Source organism: Apus apus, chromosome 5, assembly GCF_020740795.1.
Source record: "Apus apus isolate bApuApu2 chromosome 5, bApuApu2.pri.cur, whole genome shotgun sequence".
Classification (NCBI taxonomy): domain Eukaryota; kingdom Metazoa; phylum Chordata; class Aves; order Apodiformes; family Apodidae; genus Apus; species Apus apus.
Window position 1 is genome coordinate 28,414,298 of NC_067286.1, and position 27,082 is coordinate 28,441,379.

General features: G+C 43.5%; 1 protein-coding gene across 1 annotated transcript in view; it reads right to left on the minus strand.

Annotated features, from left to right (window-relative positions):
- PAPLN (papilin, proteoglycan like sulfated glycoprotein) overlaps positions 1 to 27,082 on the minus strand; it is a 54,638-nt gene that overhangs the window by 27,321 nt on the left and 235 nt on the right. Inside the window, exon 2 of the mRNA XM_051621918.1 lies at positions 10,950 to 11,012. Coding sequence (XP_051477878.1) covers positions 10,950 to 11,006 — 57 coding nt within the window. The 5' untranslated portion in view covers positions 11,007 to 11,012. The remainder of the gene's footprint in view (positions 1 to 10,949; positions 11,013 to 27,082) is intronic.

Below are 27,082 nucleotides of genomic sequence, written 5' to 3' on the forward strand. Positions count from 1 at the left end.
CCTACCCAATTGTGTCCAACAATGAGGTCAAGGTCTGGGCCACTATGAGCTCCAACCTTAATTATTTTTGTGTTTTGAAAATCTGAATCTGACATTAAAAGAGATAAGCATGATAACTTAGACAAGAAGGTACAAGTGCAAGGGAACAAACCAAAATAGATTGTCTGAGAAGCACGTTAAATACATTTTCAGGGAAAAAAAGGCCTACTGTGGGATGCATATACAGCAGAACATGGGTGTTTAGCAGGAAGAACGGTAACATCCTGAAAGAAGGAAAAAAAAAATAATCGTTGCAAGATGCAAAAGGATTAATTCCATTTGGAAAAGAAGTCAAATGCAGGGTTACCCAGGAAGTGACGCTGTAAAAACAGGGTTTGCTGTGCAGCTGCACCTGTAGGACAGTTTACGTATATATTTATTATACAGCTGAGAAGGTAACACATACCAATTAGGCATCAAGACCTATGTAATGAGGAGTGGGCAGGCAGAGAAACAAAATGAAAACAATTCTTGAGATGTAGTCTAATTCCCTTCCACACACACAGTATCCCACCAAATGAAGATAACCCCTGGGCCTGTGTCCCAGCCCATCCTCTAGTTTCACACAAGGCCTTTTGACCGAAAACCAGCACCCCACATTCCCACACTCTGTGTTTCCTTGCTCACACTCTGTTTCCATTCCTTCCTATGTCCCTCCTGTATCTTTATGTAAGCTACTCCCTGATGATCATCCAGCTAGTAAATGCCATCACAGGTGTTTTCCACTGGAGTGCAGGAACATCCTAGAAATGGAGAATTTCACTGTAGTAGGGATATTAACCCTACTCACCTACAACCCACCTCACACTTTCCACCCACTCAGGTCACTTTCCAAGGCCTACAGACAAGGCACAAGATGCTCACTTTAAGAGCATTATTTTCACCTCAGTGAAGTGATAACTGCTTTCACATAAGACATTCAGGTCTCTGCTAGCAATAGGAGCTAGCTTAATGAATTATCCATCTAACAACTCAGACAAGATGCATGGGTTAATCCTCCCTTGTCATTAAAATGGTTTTTGTAATTTTCTACACATACTCCCTGCCTGACTGTATGTCCTTGAGTTATGGTCTTGTTTCTCTCTTTGTCTCACAGAGCAAAACAACACAGACCATCATCCTGCCACATTAATGCATTTGCAACCAAACTACCCACAACCATCTAGCTGCAAAGTGACCCCAAACTCTTCCTGCCTATCACCTATATTGCTCTAAAGTTTAACACTTTCTTCTTGGCCCGTGCTATTCAATTTCCTTTGAAAAATTTTGTGCAATGCTTTCTAATATCTCTGCAAATAAAATCCTTCAGGATAAGTTTTCTGGTTCAGACTAACCCTGTTTGCCTTCATCCTGCTCACTAAATGGCACTACCCAGGCTACAGCCACTCCTACATAGCTTCTCTCTGCCAAGTCAACATTTCCCTGAAACCTTGCCAAGCCCTTCTCCCATTCTTCCATTCCAGATATTGAGCTCAGTGTTTGTCTTCTGCATTCTCATTTGCCTTTCCAGGAGTAATCCCATCAATAGAGCTTCAGCTTTCATCAAGGCATCTTTTTTCCCCCGTTTTTCTTTCAGGCACCTAATTCCTCCCACTGTAATCCCTCCTCCCTTACTCTCAAAAGACTGAAACATGCTACCACTCTGTTTCACTGCAGTTTTATGCCTCTATATCAACTGACTGATTTAGGAGCAGTATTAGCTCTCTCCGGAAACAAGGAACCTTTCAGTCAGCATAAGGGAGAGAAAATCATGGAGATAAAAATCCAAAGGAAGAGCATTTGAAAGGCAGATCACTGAAAGGCAATTAAAATAGAAAGCCCTTCCCTGACACACACACCAACCTGATAGATATTCCAATATGCCTCCTAAAGAAGTAGCATTCTTTATTACTTCGATAGAGAGTAAAATCTTCAGGGACCTTTTGTTGTAAGGCATCTGCAGAGTTCAGGAACAACCATTTTCTCAGTATCACTCCATTTATGTACACCCTAAAAAGGAGCATCAGCCAGAAGCATCCTCTCAAAGCTGTACAGTGTTAGAGAAGCGTTTGTGCAGAGGCCCAACTCCCACATTCAGAAATCTGTGCACAGTCCTCATTACTTCAGTAACTGCATACATGTGTGTACAGGTAAATACAAAGCTACATATTTGTAATAAATAAGAAGCTTATTATTATATAATCTGATAACGAGATGTTTTTCAATGCTGTCAGCTAGTTTCTGTTCCAAAAGCCTCTTTCTGCTTTTTTCAGACTCTGGAATGCTTTTATCTGTTGTCAGCCAGGACAACTAAATCCCAGTCCCACACGGACCCCACAGAAGCAAAAATCTACAAACTTCATTGCTGTTACCAGTTAATTCGGTTCCATTCCTCCCTCATCTCAGCCTGACACCCATACAAGAAAGCAGTTCCTGTATCTGCATTAAGTAGATGTTTTAATGTTTCAGGAAATGTGAGAGAACACATACAACCATCTTACCTGACTTCTGAAAACTGCAGAAAGAACAGTCAGTTAACAGCCAACTGTTTCATTTTATTGCCTCTTAAGACAACAGCAGTGTGCACCTTCTGGGGGTACTGATGATGCATGTGACGCTGGCACCATATGCTCTCAGTGCTCCTTGATAAACAGGCTGCTGTGGCGTAAAAGTTGAGAAGGCCAGTGGTTTCCCTTCTATGAACTCTGCATTGCTTTGGTCAGTTCCTAGGTAGGTGCACTGCTGATGCAGTTGCAGCATCTGCTGTCATCAGGTCAAGTGTATCTGATACAACCAGCAAGTAAAAAACTTATGCCTTTGAGTCACTAGAGCTCCAGACTTCATCTTTAAAGACAATTCCAGTATGTGTCAGGCACAAATAAAGAATTCTGGAAAACTGTCCTAGAGAGCTTAAAAGTAATATTTATTTTTATATATTAAACATGCACTGGAAGAGAAGTTACAAATGGAACTTGACTCAGAAAACCAGAAAATACTGTCAATATGTAGGAACACTATAAAATGTGGACTAGTGATTCAGCATGAATTATTTCCTAGTGCCTTCTTGCAATTCCAACACTAACAAGCTATCAAAGCAAACACCAATTTACTATACAGTCCAAAGTGAGCAGTGAAGGTCTGCAGTCACAGGTCCAAACAATCAAAATCCCAGCCAAGTTCTTACTCCTAATGTCTCCCTTACTCCTTGGGCACCTTTGAGGGCCAAGAGATAGACAGACAGAATTATTCTGTGATTCTTCGTGCCACCTTTCCAGACTGATAAGCAGCAACAAAACACCATGTTACACCACTCCAACAGTTGCTGCTTAAAGTACACAGTTATTGATATCCTTGCTATGCCTGAGAGGTTTTGGACAATGCTAGTGCTTGCTTTTAGCCCAGCAGGTCACATAGCTTTGGTCCCTTGAGCTGCAATTTAAGCATCTTTTTGCACACAAAAAAGTTTTTTACTGTGATTACTTGAGCTGCATCACATAGTTACTAGACTCCTTTCAGATCTGATACAAATCTCAGTGCCAACACTGAGGACACGGTGGGAGAGCCTTGACTTTGGAAGTTAACTACTAAAGCCCTGTACGATTGTTACTCACTGCAAATAGATATTGCTCTCAGTGATGGGTAATGTGAGCTTGCTTCCCCAGGTGTTACTGTTATTTAATGCAGCATTTCCATGTCTTAAAACTATAGCAAAAATCATAGTCTTTCTTTAAGCTTTCTTAGTATTTCTCAAAAACCACTACTTTCTGGGATTTACAGTTTCTGAAATAAGTTTAATGTTTAATTTGACACACCACCGAACTGTAGCCTTATTGATGAAACATGTATGAAAAAAGGGTGAAAACCAATCATTTTACAAAAAAAGTTATCACCACAGTCTTTTATTCTGTAATGGTTTCATTGCTCAAGTCTTGGCAAGTAAGAAGTCACAGAATCACAGAATCTTAGGGGTTGGAAGGGACCTGGAAAGATCATCTAGTCCAACCCCCCTGCCAGAGCAGGATCACCTAGAGCACATTACACAGGAACTTGTCCAGGCGGGTTTTTAATGTCTCCAGAGAAAAGAGACTTCACAGCCTCTCTGGGCAGCCTGTTCCAGTGCTCTGTCACTCTCACAGTAAAGAAGTTTTTTCTGATGTTTACATGGAACCTCCTATGTTCCAGTTTGCACCCATTGCCCCTTGTCCTATCACTGGACATCACTGAAAAAAGCCTGGCTCTGTCCTCCCAACACTCGCCCTTAGTAAACACTGATGAGGTCACCCCTCAGTCTTCTCTTCTCCAAGCTAAAGAGACCCAGCTCCCTCAGCCTTTCCTCATAAGGGAGATGTTCCATTCCCTTAATCATCTTCGTGGCTCTGCACTGGACTCTTTCCAGCAGTTGCCTGTCCTTCTTGAACTGAGGGGCCCAGAACTGGACACAATACTCCAGATGCGGCCTCACCAATGCAGAATAGAGGGGGAGGAGAACCTCTCTTGACCTACTAACCACACCCTTTCTAATGCACCCCAGGATGCCATTGGCCTTCTTAGCCACAAGGGCACACTGCCAGCTCATGGTCATCCTCCTGTCTACCAGGACCCCCAGGTCCCTTTCTCCTACACTGCTCCCCAGTGAAAAATACAGCTTTGCCAGTTTCAACTATAATTGCTTAGAGAAAAGTTAATAAGGGAGGAGAAGAAAAAAAAAAAATAAAAGAAACCTGTCCAGATGCCCTGAGGACTGGCTGCTCCCTGTGGGCTGGGTGCCAGCAGTATGGAGCTCAGCCAGGGAAGAAGGGCTGGGGACAGCCCCAGCCCTGGGGATTGAGCACCTCCAGCTGAAGTTGGGCCAGTACGTGGGACTGCATGAGGACCTGGCTTGTGAAGGCCCGTGGCGGGGCAGGGCAGGGGCTGACAGCCCTGGGCAGCTGCAACGACGTCCTGGGCTGGGGGAGGTCGGCAGGAAGGGCCTAGAAGTGCCATCAGGACCCTGACAAAAGCAACCCATGTTGAGTGTATTCTTAGTCCATGTGCTTTCCTTCTTTCTATATCCAGAAGATCGGTCCAGTAATACCCTGATGATCACCTATAATGTTTCCATCTAGCTAAGCCTGCAAGACACATGGCCTTCAGCAGTCACTTATTTGAAAGAGAGCTGAAAACATCCAGCATATCTCACACATTTATACTATAGATAGAGGCTACTATTCCAATGATGCATTTTCATGATAAATCCATCAGCAACCAGCTATGCAAAAAATGCAACAAAAAATAAGTGAACGAATCAGACTCACATTAGCAAAGCATTTTTTTATAATTCTGCCTTAACCATTGATCTTGGCTCAGACACAGCAGGCTTGCAAAGAGCTTTGAAGGTGAAGAATGCCAAGTATCATTTGTATGAATAATGAATGAGCAATCAAAGAATTGCATTTGAGCAAAACTAGAAAAACAAGAATGAAAGCAAACAAGATGGTAACAGCAGGAAGTAAATACAAAATGGACAGAGAGTATCCTATTAAGGCAAAGTGCTTCACAAAGAGGAGAAGAGGCCCAAGCTTCATTAGTTTTAATAGCTTGTAGTTTTTATGCTCACTGTGTATAATTCCTTCCACCCCCCTTTACCACCCTAGCCAGGGCTTGTTAGTATATGCCCTCTAACAAATCCACCAAAATCTGTAATTTCCCTTACATCTTCAGCTCCCCAGAACACTTCAGGTTCTCCCTACATCACTTAACCCACTCCCTCACTATTCCAAACTCTTCTTCATGCTCCCTGTGTTTGCCTTCCCCCAGGACTTCTCACTCTTTTACCTCTTTATGGGCTGTCCCACCGTACGCCTGGCCCCTTCCATGTTCCCTCCTTTCCTGGCCACCAGGCAGGACATGGTGCACACCTGAACCCCTGCTGAACCCCATACGTGCTGCCCCATGAGACTGTGCTGGCTGCTGGCTAGCAGGCAGAGCAGGTAGGTCACTTTTCAGAAATGGAAAGCCTCTGGGTGGCCTGGAGCTGACTAGGATATAAAAAGAGCTCTCTAAAAAGGTATGGCTATTGCAGAGAAGTCAATTTAATTCTTGGAACCCTTACGAAAGAAACTGGGGACATTCAGAAGACTCCACAAAGAGGAGGATTGTGAGAAAACTTTGACTCCTAACTTCTCTGGAAAAGTGGAAAAAACACACAGTATGAAGTCACCAGAAGTTGTTTATCCAAGGAACCTAACAGGAACTGAAGGTTGAGATGGATGAACTGTTACATACTAGCAGACAACCCTCTCAGCTAAAATCACTGTGGCATCCAATTATTGGAAAGTGGAAAATCTGACACCAGCTTACAAAAGGATCCCAGGGGAATCTGAGGGGCTCTATATCTACTTGGTCTAAAACTGACATCTACTGATAAATATTAATAGAAATTATAACAAAAACCAGATTTAGCAGGCACCTGAATAAATACAGTATATTTGGCAAATCCTTCTAAGACTATGGCAGTTCTTTGCGAGATTCACAAACATGTCAACAAGGATAAGCTGTCAGATAGACTCAGATTTCCAAAAAGCTTTCAACGAAATCCTTCACCTAAAGCTTTTAAAGAAGCTAAGCAGCCAGAAGGAAAGTCCTTGCATGGATGATGAGCAGGTGGCCCAAAGACAAAAGCAGAGGAAGGAGTGAAATCTCCATTAATTGCAAAAACTGACATGAGCAGCAGAATTTTATAAGGAACTGGAACTGCTCAACACATTTATAAGTTACGCCTAAACCCAGAAGTACGAAGGCAGCTGATAAGGGTAATTCAGGGTAATAAAGAACAAGAGAGAACCAGACTGCAAAGATACTATAATGTCCTTCCATAGTTAAGTGACTTGCCACTAAAATTACAGTTGAAATTTCATGTATTTTAATGTGATTTTCAGCCAATGTTCAGACTAGCTTTCACTTACAGCACACCTGCAGTATGATCTAGGAGCAAATATAAGTACTGGATGTGATCTAACTATTAGATAATGACTACAGATAATAAAAATTTAAAAAGTCTTCCTCTGATGAGCAGCTTTTCCTTTAAATAGTCCCATGACATAGGCAGATAAGACATTTCCAATCTGGAAAGAATCAATTCCAGATACAAACATTTGCCAACATGAAATCACACTAGTAAAAAAAAAAATGAGGCAGAGAGAAATCTGATGAATGTAATATTTACTAAGTATAAAGCAACCCCAAAGCATACAACACACACACAATCATGCCAAATACATGGTCACAACAATAACAGAAGAATTATTCACACAGAAAACCGTCAGAATTTATTTTATCTAGATCACCAAAAGCACTATTTTATCAGCAGTGACACTAATGGACAGGGCTCAAGCAGTTTTACATCATTTTATCCTTCTCTGAAAACACAGGAGGAATCATGACAAAAACACCTGAACATGGCATTTTCTGTTATTGCCACTGTTTACAACCTTCCTAGGAGCAATGTCAGCATGGCCTGAAATTGCAGTAGACTCTTCTCAGTTCTGCATTAACAGCTAGGGTATAAAATGGAGAGACAACTTTGTTTTCTGTTTGTATAGCTCTTAAACACTACTCCTTCTGACCATCCAGCTGTAGTTTCTAGTACTGCCAAGTGCAAGCCAGTGGTGACTTTTTCCAGATCCTTCAAATCCTGCTGAAAAGGGACAGACATCACAAGCGCTGTACACTAAGTCCTTCTCCATATTGTAACAGGAAGAAGACAACAAGAGTCTAGGATAGAGCACTGGGCAGGAAATTCACAGTAGGCAGTGGCTTTGTCAAGCAGGAGTCCCTCCCTTGTTCCTTAATGCTGCCTGGAATGCCTGGCAGATAAACCAGCCACTCTAAGACTGCAAGCGGAGAGATGTAGGCAGTAGCCTCAGCTGCTCTTCAGGTCTCAGCCTTGTCCACATTTCTGCCTTATTCTGCTCACTGCTTTCCCTAGCCTAACAATCTATGAAATGAAAACAAGTTTAGCTACTCCACTGCAAAAACAAAAGAAGAAACGAGAAACAGCAGGCATCCATCTACACCCTTTAATCACAAGCAGACATGAGTCCCTGTAGACTCATCTTCTCCATCCTTGTGTAAGCCTGCAGTTCACACACTCATAGCTGTACTACCATTAGCATTATCTGTCTGTGGGCCTGCAAGTCCTTGCTTTCCTGCTTCTGGGACAAATGTGTTCAAGATGCATTTGTTTGCATTGGTGGATGGAAGGATGGATTGAAGAGATAAGGTAAGCAGGTCGTCATGGAATAAAACCCACACATGGTGGTCTGTGCCTTTTCTGCTGTTCTTAGTTCTACCACCACCTCCCTCTTCTTCACTGTACAGCTGGAGTTGACCCACCTTTCTACCCATGTGCTGCTATATTGGCATCTCATTTGGCACCAAAATCAAAACAATTGCTGCTATCTCAGCTGCAAGGCTGCTCTGGATCTAATATTTAGCACAGTTAAAGCGACAGAGCCTCAATTTCTTAAGAGATACACTACTATACATTAAAGGAAGTGTTTCTCCTTCAGTGTGGGGAAATGCACCATGCCACCTGACAATCTGTTATACATCTGTCACTGGGAAAGAAAAAAGAACAGCACGGGTGTCCTGGTTTCAGCTGGGATAGAATTTATTTTCTTCCTAGCAGCTAGAGCAGTGTTGTGCTTTGGATTTAGTATAGGGTTGGATAAGAGAAGAACATTGATATTACACTGATGTTTTTAGCTGTTGCTAAGAAATCAAGGACTTTTCAACCCCATGTTTTGCTAGTGTGCAGGTGCACAAGTAGCTAGGAGGGAGCACACCCAGAGCCATGGATCCAAATTGGCCAAAAGGATATTCCATACTGTATGACATCATGCTCGGCATGCGAAGCTGGGGCAAGAAGAAGGAAGAGGGGATGTTCAGAGTGATGCTGTTTGACTGTTCCAAGTGACTGTTCTGTGTGATAGAACCCTGCTTTCCTGGATGTGGCTGAACACCTGCCTGTCCACAGGAAGTAGTGCACAGATTCCTTGTCTTTGCTTCAGTACACAGCTTTTGCTTTACCTATTAAACTGTCTGTATCTCAACCCACAAGTTTTCTCACTTTTACCCTTCCAATTCTCTCCCCATCCCACTGGGGGATAGCGAGCGAGCAGCTGGATTGCTGGCTGGGGTTAAACCACAACAACAGGGAAGGGACCTTTTCAATGCTATGTGACATGGATTCAAGTAATTTTTCAATAATCCTGCCATCTCAAGTGAAGCCCTAAAGGAGTGGAGAATGGTGTAGAAGAGTAAGCATTCCCCACCATATTTTTCCAGCATGCAGTATTCCCTCCTTCACTCTCACTCTCTCCTTCTCTTCCTTCCCCACTCCCACATATGCACAAAATTTGCATTTATAACAGCAGAGCTACCACTACTCTTCTGCAGCAGTGAAAGAAGCATGCAGGCATAGCTTTTCCAGAGCTGTCCCACCTGTGGGAGTTCAGGCAGCTCCACCACTCTTTTGGTGCAGAACCTGATCTAGCACAGACTTGAGTTGCCATCGCTACAATTGGCCCTGCCCACGTCAGCTCTCATAACCTGACAGTCTCTTGCTATGATTCAGCCTCCTTGCATTAGCATCTGGTAAGAAATGGCCCATGTGAAACCAACACCATTTCCCCCTTATCTCCCAGAAAAAAAAAAAAAAGATACGGAGAATTACACCAGCAGAGTGCCTCAGCGCTGCTGGATCTTCCTGCTTCCTCATGGTTTGGATAGAACCAGGATGTCAGGGAAATCGAAATTAAGTGATGGCCAAGCTCTGCCTCCCTCTGTTTCCCTTCATCCAGCACGGCTTCAAGAGGAGCTACTGATTGCAGGCAGGGGACAGAGTATAAGGCTGAAGAGAAGTGTCAGCCTTCACAGTGGCAGTGTCTTTCAATCACTTCCCTTCCAAAAATTACCAGGTTGGAGACAGGCAGGTGAAGAGATGAATGGAATACAGTATATTCTGTTTTTGGTTCTTTTAACATACAGCACCATCTTCTATTAGATGTGAGACAGCAGGATCTCATTTAAGCGTATTTCCATCTGTAAGATAGGAAATCTCTGACGACTAACACACTCTGCTTGATTTCTGGCCTCTCATCCCTGATCTTCAAAGAAGGCCTAGAAAGCATTTGCAAATGCTGAATCTGGGAACAGAACTTCATAATCATACCAGAGATTAAAAGCTACAGACTCATTAATTTTAATGGCTTATTTATAATTCCTCACTACTCCCACAAAACACTCCAGGTGATAATTACCTCTTCCCTTCCTGTCCCCCCTCCCCCCCAATCCTTTACACATAACAAACATATCACTGTTCCTTTGCTAACACTTCCACTCCACTCAGCAGGTCACCTTTTACTCAGATGTCCAACTCATTAATATGATTGAAGTTAAACTCAGATAAACTGTTCTCAAGCTGCATTTACTTCAAAACGATCCTACTTATCTCTCAGAGAGGAAGAGGAATCCCAGTTCCTGAGAAAATAGATGTGTTCTTCTTCTGACAATATCAAATTGGCTTAACACAAAGATTTCCTCCCCCAGTGAAGCTAAGCCATATGGCTTAGACCACTAAGACCAAAGAGAAAAACCAGCTAGCCAAAGATTCATTCTCTTTAAATGACAACTCTCTGTAGCTTTGAAGCAGGAGACAGCAATTACTGCTTTGCGGATAACACCCCTAGAGCCAAAGGTACTACCAGAATTTTGTTATTTAATGGCCATGTTAACCTTTTCATAACATTACCACAGGAGGCCTGATGACCTGAACCCATTAGCTCTTTCAGGAATACTTTCTACAAAATACTTGTGTTACAGATGCTGACAGTCCTTACCAGAAGTATTTTTCATTTCTCATAACCGTGTTCAGAAGAGCTTTTACTTACTGAAAATGCAGAAAGTGGCATCACTGCTAGCATGAGCAGAAGGAACAAGTTCTTCATCTCTGCCTGTGGGAACAGAAAGATTATTGATCAGAATTTCTCACTTTTTTGCTGCTTGTATGGTGGAAAAGCTAAGATACCATACAGTAAAAACGGAGCTGGAACTAGAATCAAGGTGAAGGAAGAAAAACAGTTTTATCACTACACTCCATGGATAGGTGAAGGCAACTGCAAAGACTGAAATTACTCCACACAGAAAGCCATAATGTAATTACTGAGAGCAAGTATTTCCCTGAACTTTCCTCTGGTATTATGATAACACCATCCCCTGGCACAGTGGAAGATACATGCTGATGCATGTATGCCTTCCCACCCTTTTACATAGACACATGATAAAAATACTTGAAGATTGCAATTACTTCACCCAACCCAAGGTAAGAAATTCCACAGTTAACATTTCTGTACCCTACAGTCATCCTGTGTGGCTGGGTGAAGCTTTATGTCTATCATTGTCTGATCTTGCTTGTTTAAAATCCTACAGTTAAGATGGACATAGTTAGCTTCAATCATCAGTAGTTACACCCCTTCTGCAGAGCTAGAAAGGAGATCAGGCCACAAAGACTGGCATGGCGGATACAACAGTTTTTAAAAATTGTGGCATTATACACATTTGGGACCACAATATGGTGTAGTGCCTGCTTCTACTTTATCCTTCCTTTTTTGAGTTGCAGCAACCAAGCCAACACAAACCACCTCTCCAACATTTACAGCTGTGGCCATGGACACTTCAGCCACTAGAGACTGCTTGTTTCTCATGACCATTTTCTAGTCACCTCAGGACCAGTTGTTGAGCCCAGTAAGAAGAGATGGAACAAGGTATTCCCAGCATAGTTTTGTCTACTTTAAGCTTCTTTCTAACTTGGAAAGGAAAAGGAAAGATGGAGAAATCTTCCTTTCACAGTGCATAAAAGCATAAAGGAAGAAATGTTTGTCTCATTAGTCATTGTAACAACCTCTGTTTTAATACTAAAACACCATATATAGGTCCTTTAGCCTGGCCTATGAAATCCAGATAAAATACAGAACGTATATAATCATTAACAATAATAATATTGACATAAAATGAATGTTGCATGAGAATACCAAACCAGAAACAAAATATACCCAAAATGAAACCTGCTTGGTCTAGTGTTTGCATATTTCAGGCTACTTTATGGAGAACAACCATTTTTGTCCTCGTGCTGGGTCTCATTGAATTACAATTCATTACTATTCCCTATGTCCATATTGTCCTGGTTTTAGCCAGGATTAAGCCAATTTTTCTTTTCACTGATTTTTTTTTTCCTTCAGTAAGCTTTCTTGTAACTAGCAACTGTGTGTTCTGCTAGGCTGATAAGACAGTGGAATGTTTTTCTAACTACTGAGGCTTCAAGGTTGCACCTTCACTCCGCCGGCTCAGACACTATGGGGAGATCTCTGACCCCCCCCGTGGGAGGCTGAGTTAGACAGACAGCAAAATTGGCCAAAGATATTCCATTCCATATATCTACGTAAGCTCAGAGGAAGGACAGAGATCTTAGAAGACAGCTTCCTCCTTCTTCTCGCCGCTCTCTTCCGTCCATGGCCGGCGTCCGGGGAGGACTCTGCTCGTCCATCACCGCCGACCCTTAGGCTCGAGCTCTCCTGACCCTCATAACTCTCCGCTCTCTCCAGCAGCGGCTCCGGGATTTCTCGGGACTCTTGCCAGTTCAGGGGAGTGCTGTGGGTGTTGCTGGGGGTGGGGGGAGGCGAGAGGCTTTTGCCCATATCTGAATATATCTGTATATAATTGTATATATTTTCTTGTGTGATTCATTAGTGTTTTAATTAAAGCTGTGTAGTTTAGTTTTCAATCCAGCCAAGTCTCTCTCCTTTTCTCTCTCTCCTTCCCTGACTGGGTGGGGGGGGAGGGGATCGAGAGCATTGTTGTCGGACCTGAGTCAAACGGTGACAACAATTTAATTGGCGCCCAACGTGGGGCTTGATTTTAAGCCCAGATTACACATTTTCCTCAATTGGGAGTGTCCAAAATTCCATCTCTGAGGGGAGGAATCCCTCAGAGAGCAATGAGCAATAATTCTGCTGAGTGTTCTGACGGATTGAAAACTGAACAGACACTTGCTGCAATGAATCTATTGGATCTTTTTCCAAACCTGCAATTGTACATGTGGTATGTAGCCGAGGGCATTCTGCACTTTGTAGCTGCTCTTGTGATTCATTTGTGGTTTATTGACAGAACTGTAGCCATGGTCAACCGTATCATTACCAGCCTAGTGATCCTAGGGATGATGATACTGTTCTCTATGGGGTCACTGTATGTGTACAGTTACACTGCTAGTCCTACTGGTACAACTCCTAAAGTGAATAGAACGGTCCATGTTGATAACAGCAATAGCTGGTTCAATTTTACCTCTCCATATTCTCTCAAGCTGAATCTCCCAGCTCTTGATGTGAATAGCATGGTTGCAGTGGGGATGTTTTTGCTGAATGTTTATAATATATTGTGGATGCGTAGGGCCAGATGTTGTTCTGCTCACTGCCATTCCCCCACAGGCAATGTTGCTGCCACTGCTGCTGCCAACACCACTGCTGCCAATACCACCACTCCTGCTGCTACAAAAACAACTGCTTCTACAAAGAAAAAGCCTGATCCATCGCGAACCAAGCTAGTTAACCCTGTGACTAGGAGCAAGGCAAAGACAAAAGCAGCAGAAAGTGAGGGTGAAGAAGAAGAGGATCCTAATACAGTTGATGGAGCAGGTACCTCTCAGACAGAGGCTGACGGTGAGGAAGGGAAGGATTCTAAATCAGATGATGGAGCAGGTACCTCTCAGACAGATAAAAAACCAAGCCACTCTCAGACAGATAGAAAACCAAACCACTCTCAAGCAAATAAAAGAACAGCAGGTCCTCCTCAATCAGATGACGACGATGACCTTGCCCACCCTTTCTCTATGAAAGAACTGCGCCTCATGAGAAAGGACTTCACCCGCATTGATGGTGAGGGAATCCTTCCTTGGCTGCTCCGATGCTTTGATAGTGGTGCTGAGACCTACAATGTGGATGAGAGAGAAGCCAAGCAGTTGGGATCCCTGGCCAGAGATGCTGGTATTGACAGAGCACTTAGTAGTAAGACAGGAACTACTACCCTGTGGGACCGACTTCTTTCAGCTGTGAGAGAGAGATATCCCCACAAGGGTGACATCGGATGGCGCCGAAGCAGAACACCCACTCTCGAGAAAGCCATCACCTACTTGAGAGAGATAGCTGTGCGAGAAGTGATCTATAATAACGATGGAATCACAGATCCTGATGATGTTGAGTGTGACACACAAATGTTCCGGAAGTTTGTTCAGGCTGTACCAGCAGCGCATGCCCATATATTCTCCTTCATGGGATGTTTTGAAGGTTACGAAAGACCAACTGTACGTGAAGTAACTGTCAAAGCACGACAGTATGGAGACATCCTCTCTGATTCCCTTTACTTCCAAACCTCAGCCGTTAAGAAAATGGTTGACAGGAAGTATAAGATGCCAAAGGGAAGTAAACTCCAGACTCTTCCTAGAGACGACTGGTCACGTGTTGCAGCTATTAAGAAGAGACATCCTGCTACGAGACAGCAGCAAGGAAGACAGGACTCACTGCGACGCCACCTGTGGTCTCTCTTGAAAAATCATTTTAGAGAGGACATGAGAGTCTGGGACAAGAAACCCACTGATATGCTCCAGTTACGTGTGCAAGAGCTTCTAAACAGAACAAAGCCAGGAGATGGTTCTTCCAAGAGGAAGGTTGCACCAGTCAACAACCAGGATGGTTCATCGAGCTCTAGTGCTCAACCCTAGGGATGCCCTGCCTCCAGCCAGGAGGAGGAGAGGGACAACCGAGTTTATTGGACTGTGTGGATTCGGTGGCCTGGCACATCAGAACCACAAAGATATAAAGCTTTGGTGGACACTGGTGCACAGTGCACTCTAATGCCATCGAATCATAAAGGGACAAACCCTGTCACTATCTCTGGAGTGACAGGAGGTTCTCAACAACTGACTGTTGTGGAGGCTGGTGTGAGCCTCACTGGTAAGGAGTGGCAAACGCACCCTATAGTGACTGGCCCAGGTGCTCCGTGCATCCTTGGCATAGACTATCTCAGGAAAGGATACTTCCGTGACCCGAAAGGGTACCGGTGGGCCTTTGGTATAGCAGCTGTAGAGACTGAGGACACTGAACAGCTGCGTACTTTGTCTGGCCTTTCAGATGACCCTTCTGTAGTAGGGTTGCTGGAGGTTGAAGACCAACAGGTGCCAATTGCCACTTCAACAGTGCATAGACGACAGTATCGCACCAACAGAGACTCTGTGATCCCCATTCATAAGCTGATTCGGCAATTGGAAAGCCAGGGTGTGATTAGCAGGACTCATTCACCCTTCAACAGTCCTATCTGGCCAGTGCGAAAGCCTGATGGCGAGTGGAGGCTGACAGTGGACTATCGTGGCCTGAATGAGGTGACACCACCACTTAGTGCTGCTGTACCGGACATGCTAGAGCTTCAGTATGAGTTGGAGTCAAAAGCAGCTAGGTGGTATGCCACTATTGACATTGCTCATGCATTCTTCTCTATTCCCATAGCACCAGAGTGCAGGCCACAGTTTGCTTTCACCTGGAGGGGAGTCCAGTACACCTGGAATCGACTGCCCCAGGGGTGGAAACACAGCTCAACCATTTGCCATGGACTGATCCATGCTGCACTGGAGAAGGGTGGAGCTCCAGAACACCTGCAGTACATTGATGACATCATTGTGTGGGGTGACACATCAGAAGAAGTTTTTGAGAAAGGTAAAAAGATCATTCAAATTCTTCTGGATGCTGGTTTTGCTGTAAAAAGAAGCAAGGTCAAGGGACCTTCGCGAGAGATCCAGTTCCTGGGAATCAAGTGGCAAGATGGTCGTCGCCAGATCCCAATGGATGTGATTAACAAAGTAACAGCTATGGCCCCACCATCAACTAAAAAGGACACTCAAACCTTTTTAGGGACTGTTGGTTTCTGGAGAATGCATATTCCATGTTACAGTGAAATTGTGAAACCTCTCTATGAGGTGACCAGAAAGAAGAATGATTTCAAATGGGGTCCTGACCAACAGAAAGCTTTTGAGCAGATCAAGAAGGAGATTGCGCAGGCAATGGCCCTTGGACCGGTTCGAAGAGGGCCAGACATCAAGAACGTGCTCTACACTGCAGCCGGACACAATGGTCCCAACTGGAGCCTCTGGCAGAAAGCACCAGGGGAAACTCGAGGTCGACCCCTGGGATTCTGGAGCCGGAGCTACAGAGGTTCCGAGGCCAACTACACAACAACTGAGAAGGAGATACTTGCAGCATATGAAGGAGTTAGAGCCGCTTCAGAAGTGATTGGCACTGAAGCACAACTCTTTCTGGCGCCCAGGCTACCAGTGCTGAGATTTATGTTCGAGAATAACCTTTCTCCTGTCCATCATGCCACCGATGTGACTTGGAGTAAATGGACTGCTTTGATCACCCAAAGAGCCCGAATAGGGAAACCTAATCGTCCAGGTATTGTGGAAGCAATTACAAACTGGCCAGAAGGCACCCACTTTGGAATGCCACCACAAGAAGCGGTGAGACGAGCTCAAGAAGCTCCACCATATAATCATCTACCAGAGACTGAGAAACAATTTGCTCTTTTCACCGATGGCTCCTGTCGTCTTGTAGGGAACCGCCGGAAGTGGAAAGCTGCCGTGTGGAGTCCTACACGACTGGTTGCACAAGCAGCTGAAGGAGAAGGTGAATCAAGTCAGTTTGCAGAGGTAAAAGCCATCCAGCTGGCTTTGGACATTGCTGAGCGAGAGGGGTGGCCGAGACTCTACCTCTACACTGACTCGTGGATGGCAGCAAATGCCTTGTGGGGTTGGCTAAAACAGTGGCAGCAGAATAACTGGCAGCGAAAGGGTAAACCTATTTGGGTTGCTGACCTGTGGAAGGACATTGCAGCTCGGATAGAAAAACTGGAGGTAAAAGTGCGTCATGTGGATGCACACGTGCCTCTGAGTCGAGCCACTGAGGAACATCGACACAACCAACGAGCAGATGAGGCTGCCCAAGTGTTCCAAGTAGACTTAGACTAGGAACACAAGGGTGAGCTTTTTCTGGCTCGGTGGGCCCATGATGCTTCGGGTCATCAGGGCAGAGATGCAACATACAAATGGGCTCGTGACCGAGGGGTGGACTTAACCATGGACACTATTGCACAGGTGATCCATGACTGTGAGACATGTGCTGCAATTAAGCAGGCAAAACGGTTGAAACCTTTGTGGTATGAGGGGAGGTGGTCAAAGTACAGATTTGGAGGGGCCTGGCAAATTGACTACATCACACTTCCTCAGAGCCGCCAGGGTAAGCGCTATGTGCTTACAATGGTGGAAACAAGTACAGGATGGTTGGAGACATATCCTGTGCCTCATGCCACAGCCAGGAATACTATTCTGGGTCTTGAGAAGAAAATTTTGTGGAGACATGGTACTCCAGAGAGAATTGAGTCAGACAATGGGACTCATTTCAAAAACAGTCTTGTTACTGATTGGGCTAAAGAGCATGGTATTGAATGGATCTACCATATCCCATACTATGCACAGGCCTCAGGGAAAGTTGAAAGGTACAATGGTCTGTTGAAGGCTACCCTAAAGGCAATGGGTGGTGGAACTTTCAAAAACTGGGATAAAAATTTGGCAAAGGCCACCTGGTTAGTTAATACCAGGGGATCCATCAATCGGGCTGGTCCTGCCCAGTCAGACCTTTTGCATACTACAGATGGGGATAAAGTCCCTGTGGTATGTGAAAGAAACCTGCTGGGTAAAAGTGTTTGGGTCTATCCTGCTTCAGGCAAAGGTAAACCTGTCAGGGGTATTGCTTTTGCTCAGGGACCTGGACATACCTGGTGTGTGATGATGGAGGATGGTGAAGTACAATATGTACCTCAAGGTAATCTGACTTTGGGAGAGAATCCTTAATTTGACAGCTGGTAAAGTATAGAGCCTGTGTGTAATATATGGTATGGAATAAGGGGTGGAATGTCCTGGTTTTAGCCAGGATTAAGCCAATTTTTCTTTTCACTGATTTTTTTTTCCTTCAGTAAGCTTTCTTGTAACTAGCAACTGTGTGTTCTGCTAGGCTGATAAGACAGTGGAATGTTTTTCTAACTACTGAGGCTTCAAGGTTACATCTTCACTCCGCCGGCTCAGACACTATGGGGAGATCTCTGACCCCCCCGTGGGAGGCTGAGTTAGACAGACAGCAAAATTGGCCAAAGATATTCCATTCCATATATCTACGTAAGCTCAGAGGAAGGACAGAGATCTTAGAAGACAGCTTCCTCCTTCTTCTCGCCACTCTCTTCCGTCCATGGCCGGCGTCCGGGGAGGACTCTGCTCGTCCATCACCGCCGACCCTTAGGCTCGAGCTCTCCTGACCCTCATAACTCTCCGCTCTCTCCAGCAGCGGCTCCGGGATTTCTCGGGACTCTTGCCAGTTCAGGGGAGTGCTGTGGGTGTTGCTGGGGGTGGGGGGAGGCGAGAGGCTTTTGCCCATATCTGAATATATCTGTATATAATTGTATATATTTTCTTGTGTGATTCATTAGTGTTTTAATTAAAGCTGTGTAGTTTAGTTTTCAATCCAGCCAAGTCTCTCTCCTTTTCTCTCTCTCCTTCCCTGACTGGGTGGGGGGGGAGGGGATCGAGAGCATTGTTGTCGGACCTGAGTCAAACGGTGACACCATATATACCATGGAATGCCCAGCATTCACAGTGCTGGGCATAAAAAACTTGTTGGATGTAAAAACTGCTACATGCTGAAAATCCAGTTGCAGCAAATTCTATGTGCAAAATAGCAATGAACAGGGAAAACGGAATTGGGGAAACAAGCACTGATAAGCTTCTCTCCGCATATACTGAGTGCAAGTCATACAACCTGTAATAAAAAAATTCTGTGGGAGCTTTTCTTATGAATAAGCTTTTGTTAATTTTCAATTAGTCTTTCTTAAGAAACTGGGGGAAGCCTATGTACCCTCTGTCACTCATACATATCAGTACTTCTCTCCCCATTCAAGTCAAGGAAGAAACAACCTGGATATGCCCTCTACAAGCGGTCAAGCACACTCTCTATGCTGTAGAAGCCAACAACCAAAACACAGGTTAGATCTGTATCACAACCCTATCCAAGGGCTAAATCCTTTCAGAAGGGAGGGACAGCTAGTAGAGACCCTTTTGCTACAAGTTCCATGCATGCAAACTGCAAACTTTTAATGCAGCATATAATGTCCTCACAACACTAACAAAGGGCACTGTGAGAACAGCATCTTTGTGGAGTTTGTATCAAACTGAGAAATCTTTGAGACTGATATGCTCCTCTTCCTACAACCCAGAAAAAAAACTTCTCTCTGCCTCACATCTCCCATTCCAGGCACCTCTCAGGTTCACAGAGGTGGCTATGGAAATCACATCCCTTGCTCTGCTGTTAACAGACTGCCTGCTCAGGCCCTTCTGGCATCTGAGCCAGGCAGAGAAGGAACTGAGCCCAAATCACATGAGGGTCCTGGACAAGAGACTAAAGAAGCAGCTCACCATGGGTAGTAGATTCTGTGAGGAGACAACTAGAGACAGCAATCAATGTTTGGGACAATCCCTTGCATCAAAACAACAAGAGGTTATAGCTCAGGTTCTTGCATGTATTTTTGTACCATTGCACTTGCATGAGAATTCCTAACATATGTCCCAAATGTAGCATTAAAAATTTTAGACCACCCAGTCTTATTAAACTAGTCAACAGATTCCAGGAAGGATGGCTGGAAGTAAGAACAGGACCTTCTGTATCCTATTAATTCCCCCACTGCAAAACAAATCTTGTGTCTGATTCTCTGAGCTTCAACAAACAGGCTTCCTCAGATGTGGTGTTCAGCATTGATCCCTTTTTTCCTTACTTTCAATGACAAACAACATAGATGGGACTGGGGGATCTGTCTGAAACCTGAAAAAAGGTCAAGTTTTTCTTTCCAGATTAAATGGCTCTTTCACTCCTTGTAAGACCTGGGATACAGCAGCACATGTTTATCCTGCTTGTTTGCCATTCTTCTCACTGAAGCCTGGTTGTGCGGGGGAAGGAATGAAAAGGACAGTGTTTTGCAGAGCTTTCACTTGCAACAACAGCAGCTGCTGCTCCCTGTGCCTCCTGCCCTTCTTCAATTCCCTCCAATCCTCCCCAGCTCCCTTTTCCCACTGTGTGCTAGAACAGCATCTCCACCCCCCCTTCACCCAGAAACAGCAGCAGGGTATGAAGGGAAATGGTGACTTTATGCTCAAGTTATGGAACAGCTGCTGGAAAGCTCACATGTAGGAATTCCTGCCATAGTGCTAAAATATGAAGTTATTTCAACAAGAGGGATTATGAGAATCAGTACACAATAAGTAAGAAACAACCAGAATCCCCAACCAGAAGTAGAGGCATGCCCAGTTGAAACCTCCATTCCATACACCAGAAGAAATTAAAATTGTCCAGCCAATCACACCTGGCATTAACTGCTCAGGTGAGATGAATAAAAGGGCTGAAGTGGTGACTGGTTCCAGTCATCTGTAAGCTTGGTCAAAAAGAGTCAGTCTAGAACTGAACTATGAATCTGTTTTCTTCAAGAGACACTGAGTCAAGCTCCTCTGAACACAAAAGAATTTCAAACTTTAATCTGGCTGTAGCAGCTCAGGACAGGGGGGTTGGACTAGATGATCTTTCGAGGTCCCTTCCAACCCCTAAGATTCTGTGATTCTAAATTGTCCTTTGACATACCACATATGTGGGTCAGGGACTGTTCTGGGAGTGGTTCATAGACAGAAGATAAAGACCCCTTCAAGGTTCCCAATTCTCAATTGCCAGACAAGGTTAACTGGGCATGCAGGTAAGTGGCAAGGCCCCCCAGCAATACTAGCTTTAGCAGATCCTTACAGTTCATTTCGTCTCCCAGCTGGGGATCTGAATCACCCAACGGGAATCTGTTATTCCCACCTGAGGTAGCCCTCACACAGAAGCTGCCTTTGCCTGGCTTGTGAGCTATGAGTTGGCCATTCCTGCAATAAATATTTGTCTGTTGCAATGCAGATAGAAATTGCTTATTGTTAAGTTTAGCATGTCCAGCACTAAAGCAGAAGTTGCTGCTGTGATCCTGCTACCTGCACCTTTTCAGAATTTCCTTCTCTTTCCTCCACTCCCAACTCCATCCCCCTTTAACACATCATGTCTCATTCAGTTGTTATATTTTTAGAAGTTTGGTTGAAGGAGGTGGGAAGTCAGAAAGGATGGTGAAAAGTTGCCCAATTATCCACTGGCATAAATTTTTATAACCACTGACTCAGAGCAGTCTTTTAACTTTTATTCTCATTACAGTTTCTAAAGACACGATTGTTGCTTTGCTTTCAAAACACCCAGCTTGTCTTGGTTCCAGCTTGCTTTTGTTTGCCTTGCCTACTGAGCAGGTGAAGCATCTTTAAAGTCTTTGGTGGAAGAGTTAAAAAGAGAAAATATAACCTTACAGCAAAACTATGAGATGAAGGCATAGATGAATCTTCTCTCGAAAGATCCTCCCTGGAGTAGGGATCAAAGGTGGGGAAAAGGTCCTTTTACTTAGGCTGTGAGAAGGGCTGGGGGAGGCCCAGAGGAACCATGAAATCAGTCACCCCTTTAGGCAGAGGATATCACATTCATGACATTTATTAATATGTCTTTTTTCTTCCTAAACTATGGTAAACCATCTTTTGTTTGACATTTTTCCAAAGAAAATCATGGGCCTGATGTTCTTGGGGCTACAACAGACAGGCCAATTAATATGCATGTGTCTGTTCAAGTGGGAGGATGCTGGTTTTCCTTTGTCTGGACCACACAGCCACATTCACAAAGAGCTGTTCATATACAAAGCAACAGGTAAATGTCTATGAACTTGTGTTTAAACACAAGACTGGTTGAAAGTGCTTAGTGAGAAAGGAGAGAGAAGAAAGAAAAACAGGACCCAGGCTGTCCAAGTAAAAGTTTGATGGAGATGTCTTTACCATTGGTATCCAGATTTATGAATTTTCTCTAAATACATGCTAGGAGCTGAAGAATCTTCATCAAGAAATTAACCCTGCTGAGATACACTTTCAGCCATATGATGCATATTATGAAAGATAAACTTTCAGCTACAATAACTTTAAAATTCACCTTGTTAAATGAAAAAAAAAACCAACAAAAACAACACTTACTAATGAGCACAGCAGTAGAGCTGGCTATAGAACCGAGTAGTGATAACAAGCAAGCATCTTCTAGTCTGCTCTATCAAGAGGCTTTCATCTCAGCCTTCAGCCTGATCCATAACAGGTACATAGATATGCACCAAGCCATAGCTTAACATGGCTGACTCAGACCAACAATGTTTTTACAGGGGACTTCTACAGCACTGCCAAGTTCAGCAACACCTGGGGAACCTGTAGCAGCTTCTGTCATACAGTTTTAATCCGAGTACAAAAATTTCACAAAACTGTAGCTGAAAAATCATCAGATGCAAGAGCAAGATCAGACTGTGAAACACATGGAAGTTCTAGTAAGGCCTCGTGCCATAACCTAATGGGCAAAGAGACAGGTCTGCTTCTTTCCCACTCTCCAAAATCCATAATAAATTATCTAAGGTTTAGGTCAGTGAAGCAGCATCTACCAAGTAAATGTGCTCACTATGCCAACCCTTTACTGGACCTAATACAGTATTTCATGAGGACAGCTTTCTGTCTACCTATTAATATCTGCTGAGATTCAATTTTCTGGAACCAGCCTTCCACTATTAGATTTTCAGCTAGAGATTTATTATAAGGAGTGAAGATAGGATTCTGCCTTCTATTTTGGTAGTCTCACCGTGCTTAGCTGTTAATTAAATCTGAGAGCACACAGGGATAATGGTAAGTGCACACAGACTAATTTAGACAGTTAACTTTGCAACAAGAAGCTACACACTGCCTATGGAAAACACATCATCAGAATATAATATCCCAAACAATAACATAATTGAAGAGGAATGGTTAACAGCCTTTTATATTTACTACTCTCCTGTCAGAGTTCAAGCTTCACTTTTATTTATTTAGCCTGATCTTAAGTACTTCATGACACAGAGCACTGCTGCCATTTGCAAACATGTTAGCCAGCTGAGACTAATCCCTTCCAGTTCAAATGTTGGAGAATTCTTTAGGAAAGGAAAGGATTTCAATGGTGGAAAATTACTTCCAGTGTTATTTAATTTCATTCCATCCTAAACATAAATATGGCAATCTTCTGCTTCATGTGAGGGGTTAAAAAGAATTATTAAAAAAAGTGTTATCTCAAAAAGGAACTTTAAAACAATGCGAATTCTTTTCCGCCTCACTTTGCAGATATTCATCTCTGTTCACTGAGAGGATATTAGCACTACACTTAACAGTATGCTTGTAGCAGACATAGGGAAGACCTGTCTTACCTTTAAATAAATTTGCTTGGGGGACTAATGACATAGACAGGAAAACATGACAGTATTTACTCTGAACCTCGTGCAGTTTTTGATTGCTGCTGCCTCTACATTATTTCTGGAACCTGAGATACTCTGTGGTTTTTTTAAAGCTAACTCAGTTTTAACTATATATATCTGTAAACACGCCAAGCACACCACACTTGTATGGGTACATCTCTTCCCTAAGGAATCACCCTTACTGACCGTGATGTAGACATACCTTCAGTGGTATGAAGCAGGAATTCCCCCAGAGGACCCAGTGGGCTTAATAACACTACTCTGCAAAGGAAAGAGGACTAACACGAGAACTAAAAGAAATTAAAAAGAAAAAAAAACAAAACCAACCCCCAGAACCTTTGACTAACAAACTTAGGAGGCAGAACGTGGGCTAGTAGAATTAGGGCTGCAGTCTCTAAGGATACCAGCACAAGCATCTTTCATCTGTCACTAAAAATTAACTTCACAAAAAATGATCTTAGGAGGGTGAGATCACACTGCAGTGTCTGGAGAGATCTCAAAGGAAGCACATGTTTGACTGTGTGATCATAGCAAAATAAGAACAGTGTGATCTAAAAATAAATTGGTTTTTTGCTCTGAAGCTAGTTTCTCCCACAGATGCCCAAACCAGAGCCTCCGATTACTGCTCTAAGGACTAGGCAGAGAAATAAACAATCTATGGATTGTACTTGTTTTCTATACATCATGACTGAATGTCGAGGAGGTGAGCTTGTTACCGTCTGAGAAATCATAAACAAGTGGTTTGTACATAGGCTATGCATACGAGTAGGTACCCACTCAAATCCATCATATTAAGGCCCCTTCATAAATACCTAGTAACTGTTATTATTTATCATCCACGACAAGATTGGACCACATCAAATCACATTTCAGATCCAAGAGTGTTAAAAAATGAGACAGCAAAACTGTATCCAGCAGAGTATAATTTCCAGAGAAATAAGTTCTTTTGACAAGTCCATCACACCATGGGTATAACTGCAAATGATTGTACTGGATCAGAGGAACCATCCCTCACTGTCTGGGCTGAGTGGCTATGCTAGGTACACAGAGGGGTTTCTTGTTAGTTTCATATAATTCTTCCCGCAGACCTAAGAGCAAAGCAGCTTACTTCCTCTGTGGTTTGCTGAGCAGCAATATGTCACCAGGTGAACACTTCCCCCCTCACTCACCTAATGAGGAGCAGATAAAGTGAATTGAGAAGACTGTTGTAACTGCAGCCTATGTATTCTAGGTGCTGTTCTTACACAAAAGAGCAGATCTCATCCTTTCATTTAAAAAAAAAAAAAAAAAAAAAAAGCTATTTGTTTGCTGTGTGTGGATGAGTCATAAGTTATATACATGGTCTAATCAAATGGTTAACATTTTGTTAACATGTAAAGGCCCCTCTGAACAAAGAGAAAGCCTGCGGGCAGCATAAGCCCTACCTGTTCTGAGGCACAGAACAGCATTTTGCCTGACTTTGCCTCGCATTGCATTCAGAAGACTCAGTTGAGGTTGGAGTGGGTTTTTTTCCCCAGGTTTCCCATTTTAACAGAACATCTGTGTTTCTTAAGAACAAAATTTGCTCTTTCAACACAGAGTCATGTACCACCAGGAAAACCAGTTGCAACAACATAGCTCCTTTCCCATTCCTAAATCCTTTCAGCAAGTTAGGGCACAGCCTCACACAGACTCCAACTGAATCTTGGTGCCTCATTTGTGAGACAAGTAATTCCCTAAGCAACTAGATTAGATGAGCTCTACCAGCATTCTCTTTTACTAAACTGGCAAGTAGCTGGACCTGAGAGAGAGCCCAGTGCAAAATCAGAGATACAGGATCTGCATCAAAAAGTGCTGCACTTATTGAACAGCAATGTTTGAAATAATCCATTCTCTAACTTCTCTACAGCATTATAGTAACTTAAAATTAAGACAACTTGGTTTGGTTTATACTTAACACTATTTTTAATATATATACAGAGAGAGACCCTTGCTTTAAAATCACCCTAAATAATTTGTCACACCCCTTTTCTCAAATGCCACAGAGCAGACTGTTTACTAGTAGACCAGTTTGGAATATGTGAATGCTACAGAGTAGCTATCCCAACCCCAGAATTTCTGTGAAGCCATCAAGCATTTACAGTAACAAAGAAAAATATATTTAAAAAAATATACCTCTGAGGTGTCAGGATGTTTCACAGCATGTGAGAACCTGAAAACATGCTTGAAAAAGAAGTCTCAATTATCTCACACTGGATAGGAAATCATACTAAAAGCAAAACTTTCAGAGATAGCAAATTTGCTCTATGGTTTGTGGGTTTTTTGCATTTTATTAATCTTGTCATTTACTAACAAGAACAAATATTAGTTTAAGGTAGTGCCATGTCAAAGACACATGGTTCTACCTACCTTTGTTGCACATGACAAATACCTCCCTTTGCTGCCTATGACAGCAGAGCATTTGTCCTGAAACTCCAGAATGAGGTTGTCCAACACACATGGCTGCTCACCAACATGCTGCACCTCAGAATGAAGGTTTTCATGGCTGCTCTATCTCCAGAGACTGGGAAACACTCCTGCATTACAGAGGGCAGTACATCTCAAAAAGCTGGGAGAGACACATTTAAGTGGCAAGCCAGCTTACACAGAAGGTGTTGAAAGGCCTTCCTAAGTGCAATGCAGAAGGGATAAAACAAGCTCCAAGTGTTGTGAACACACTTCCAAAAGTATTACACAAAAGCATTTACAAACCCTCTTTATGGTCTCTAAGGATAGACCTAAAGAAACATTCCATCTCCCTAAGCTCCTGTACTAACACCAGTTACTTCCTAGTCTTGTGAACTCCATTCATGACTGACATTAACTTCATCAAAGATTTGAAACTCCATTTTAAAATCAGCTGCTCCTTTACCACCACCTGACCACCCACAGGGAGCACCAGGGCATCAGACAAAACCCCTGCCCTGCCACATTGCTACCAGCCCATTACCATCTCCATGCCAGGACAGGCCCCTGAAACCGTCTTCTTGGCCTGCCTCACACATCAGATTTCCTCAGGGATGAGAGATCCAGTCCTGCAAACCTCTCCAGGCTTTCACAAATGGGTCTGTTGACTCTGACAACATCTTTTGGCTGGGAAGAGCCTTCCAAATGGATCCTGCCTCACACAGCTGCAGGCAATGCAAGGCTGATGAGGAGACACTCCCGCCCCTTAACACCTGCTAGCACAAGAACAGAAGCAGCTGAGCACCCCAGGGGTGATAGGGATTTATAAGGGTCTTAGCACCAGGGTAGGATTTATTCCTAACAGCAAAAAACATGTTTTCTCAGTCAATATCCCTGATACATTTGTCCAGCATCCTATCAGATTGATACATTCCCCTTCCATCCCCCTGTTCCTCCCACCCATAACATCAGGAACAGCCCTTCTGATTACATTGGAAAAGTGTTAACGTTCACCAAATACATGTCTTCTTCCCTCCCTTCTAGGAAATAAAATCTTGCAGTTATAAGGTACCTGATATCTCCTCTCCCCTGTACTCTT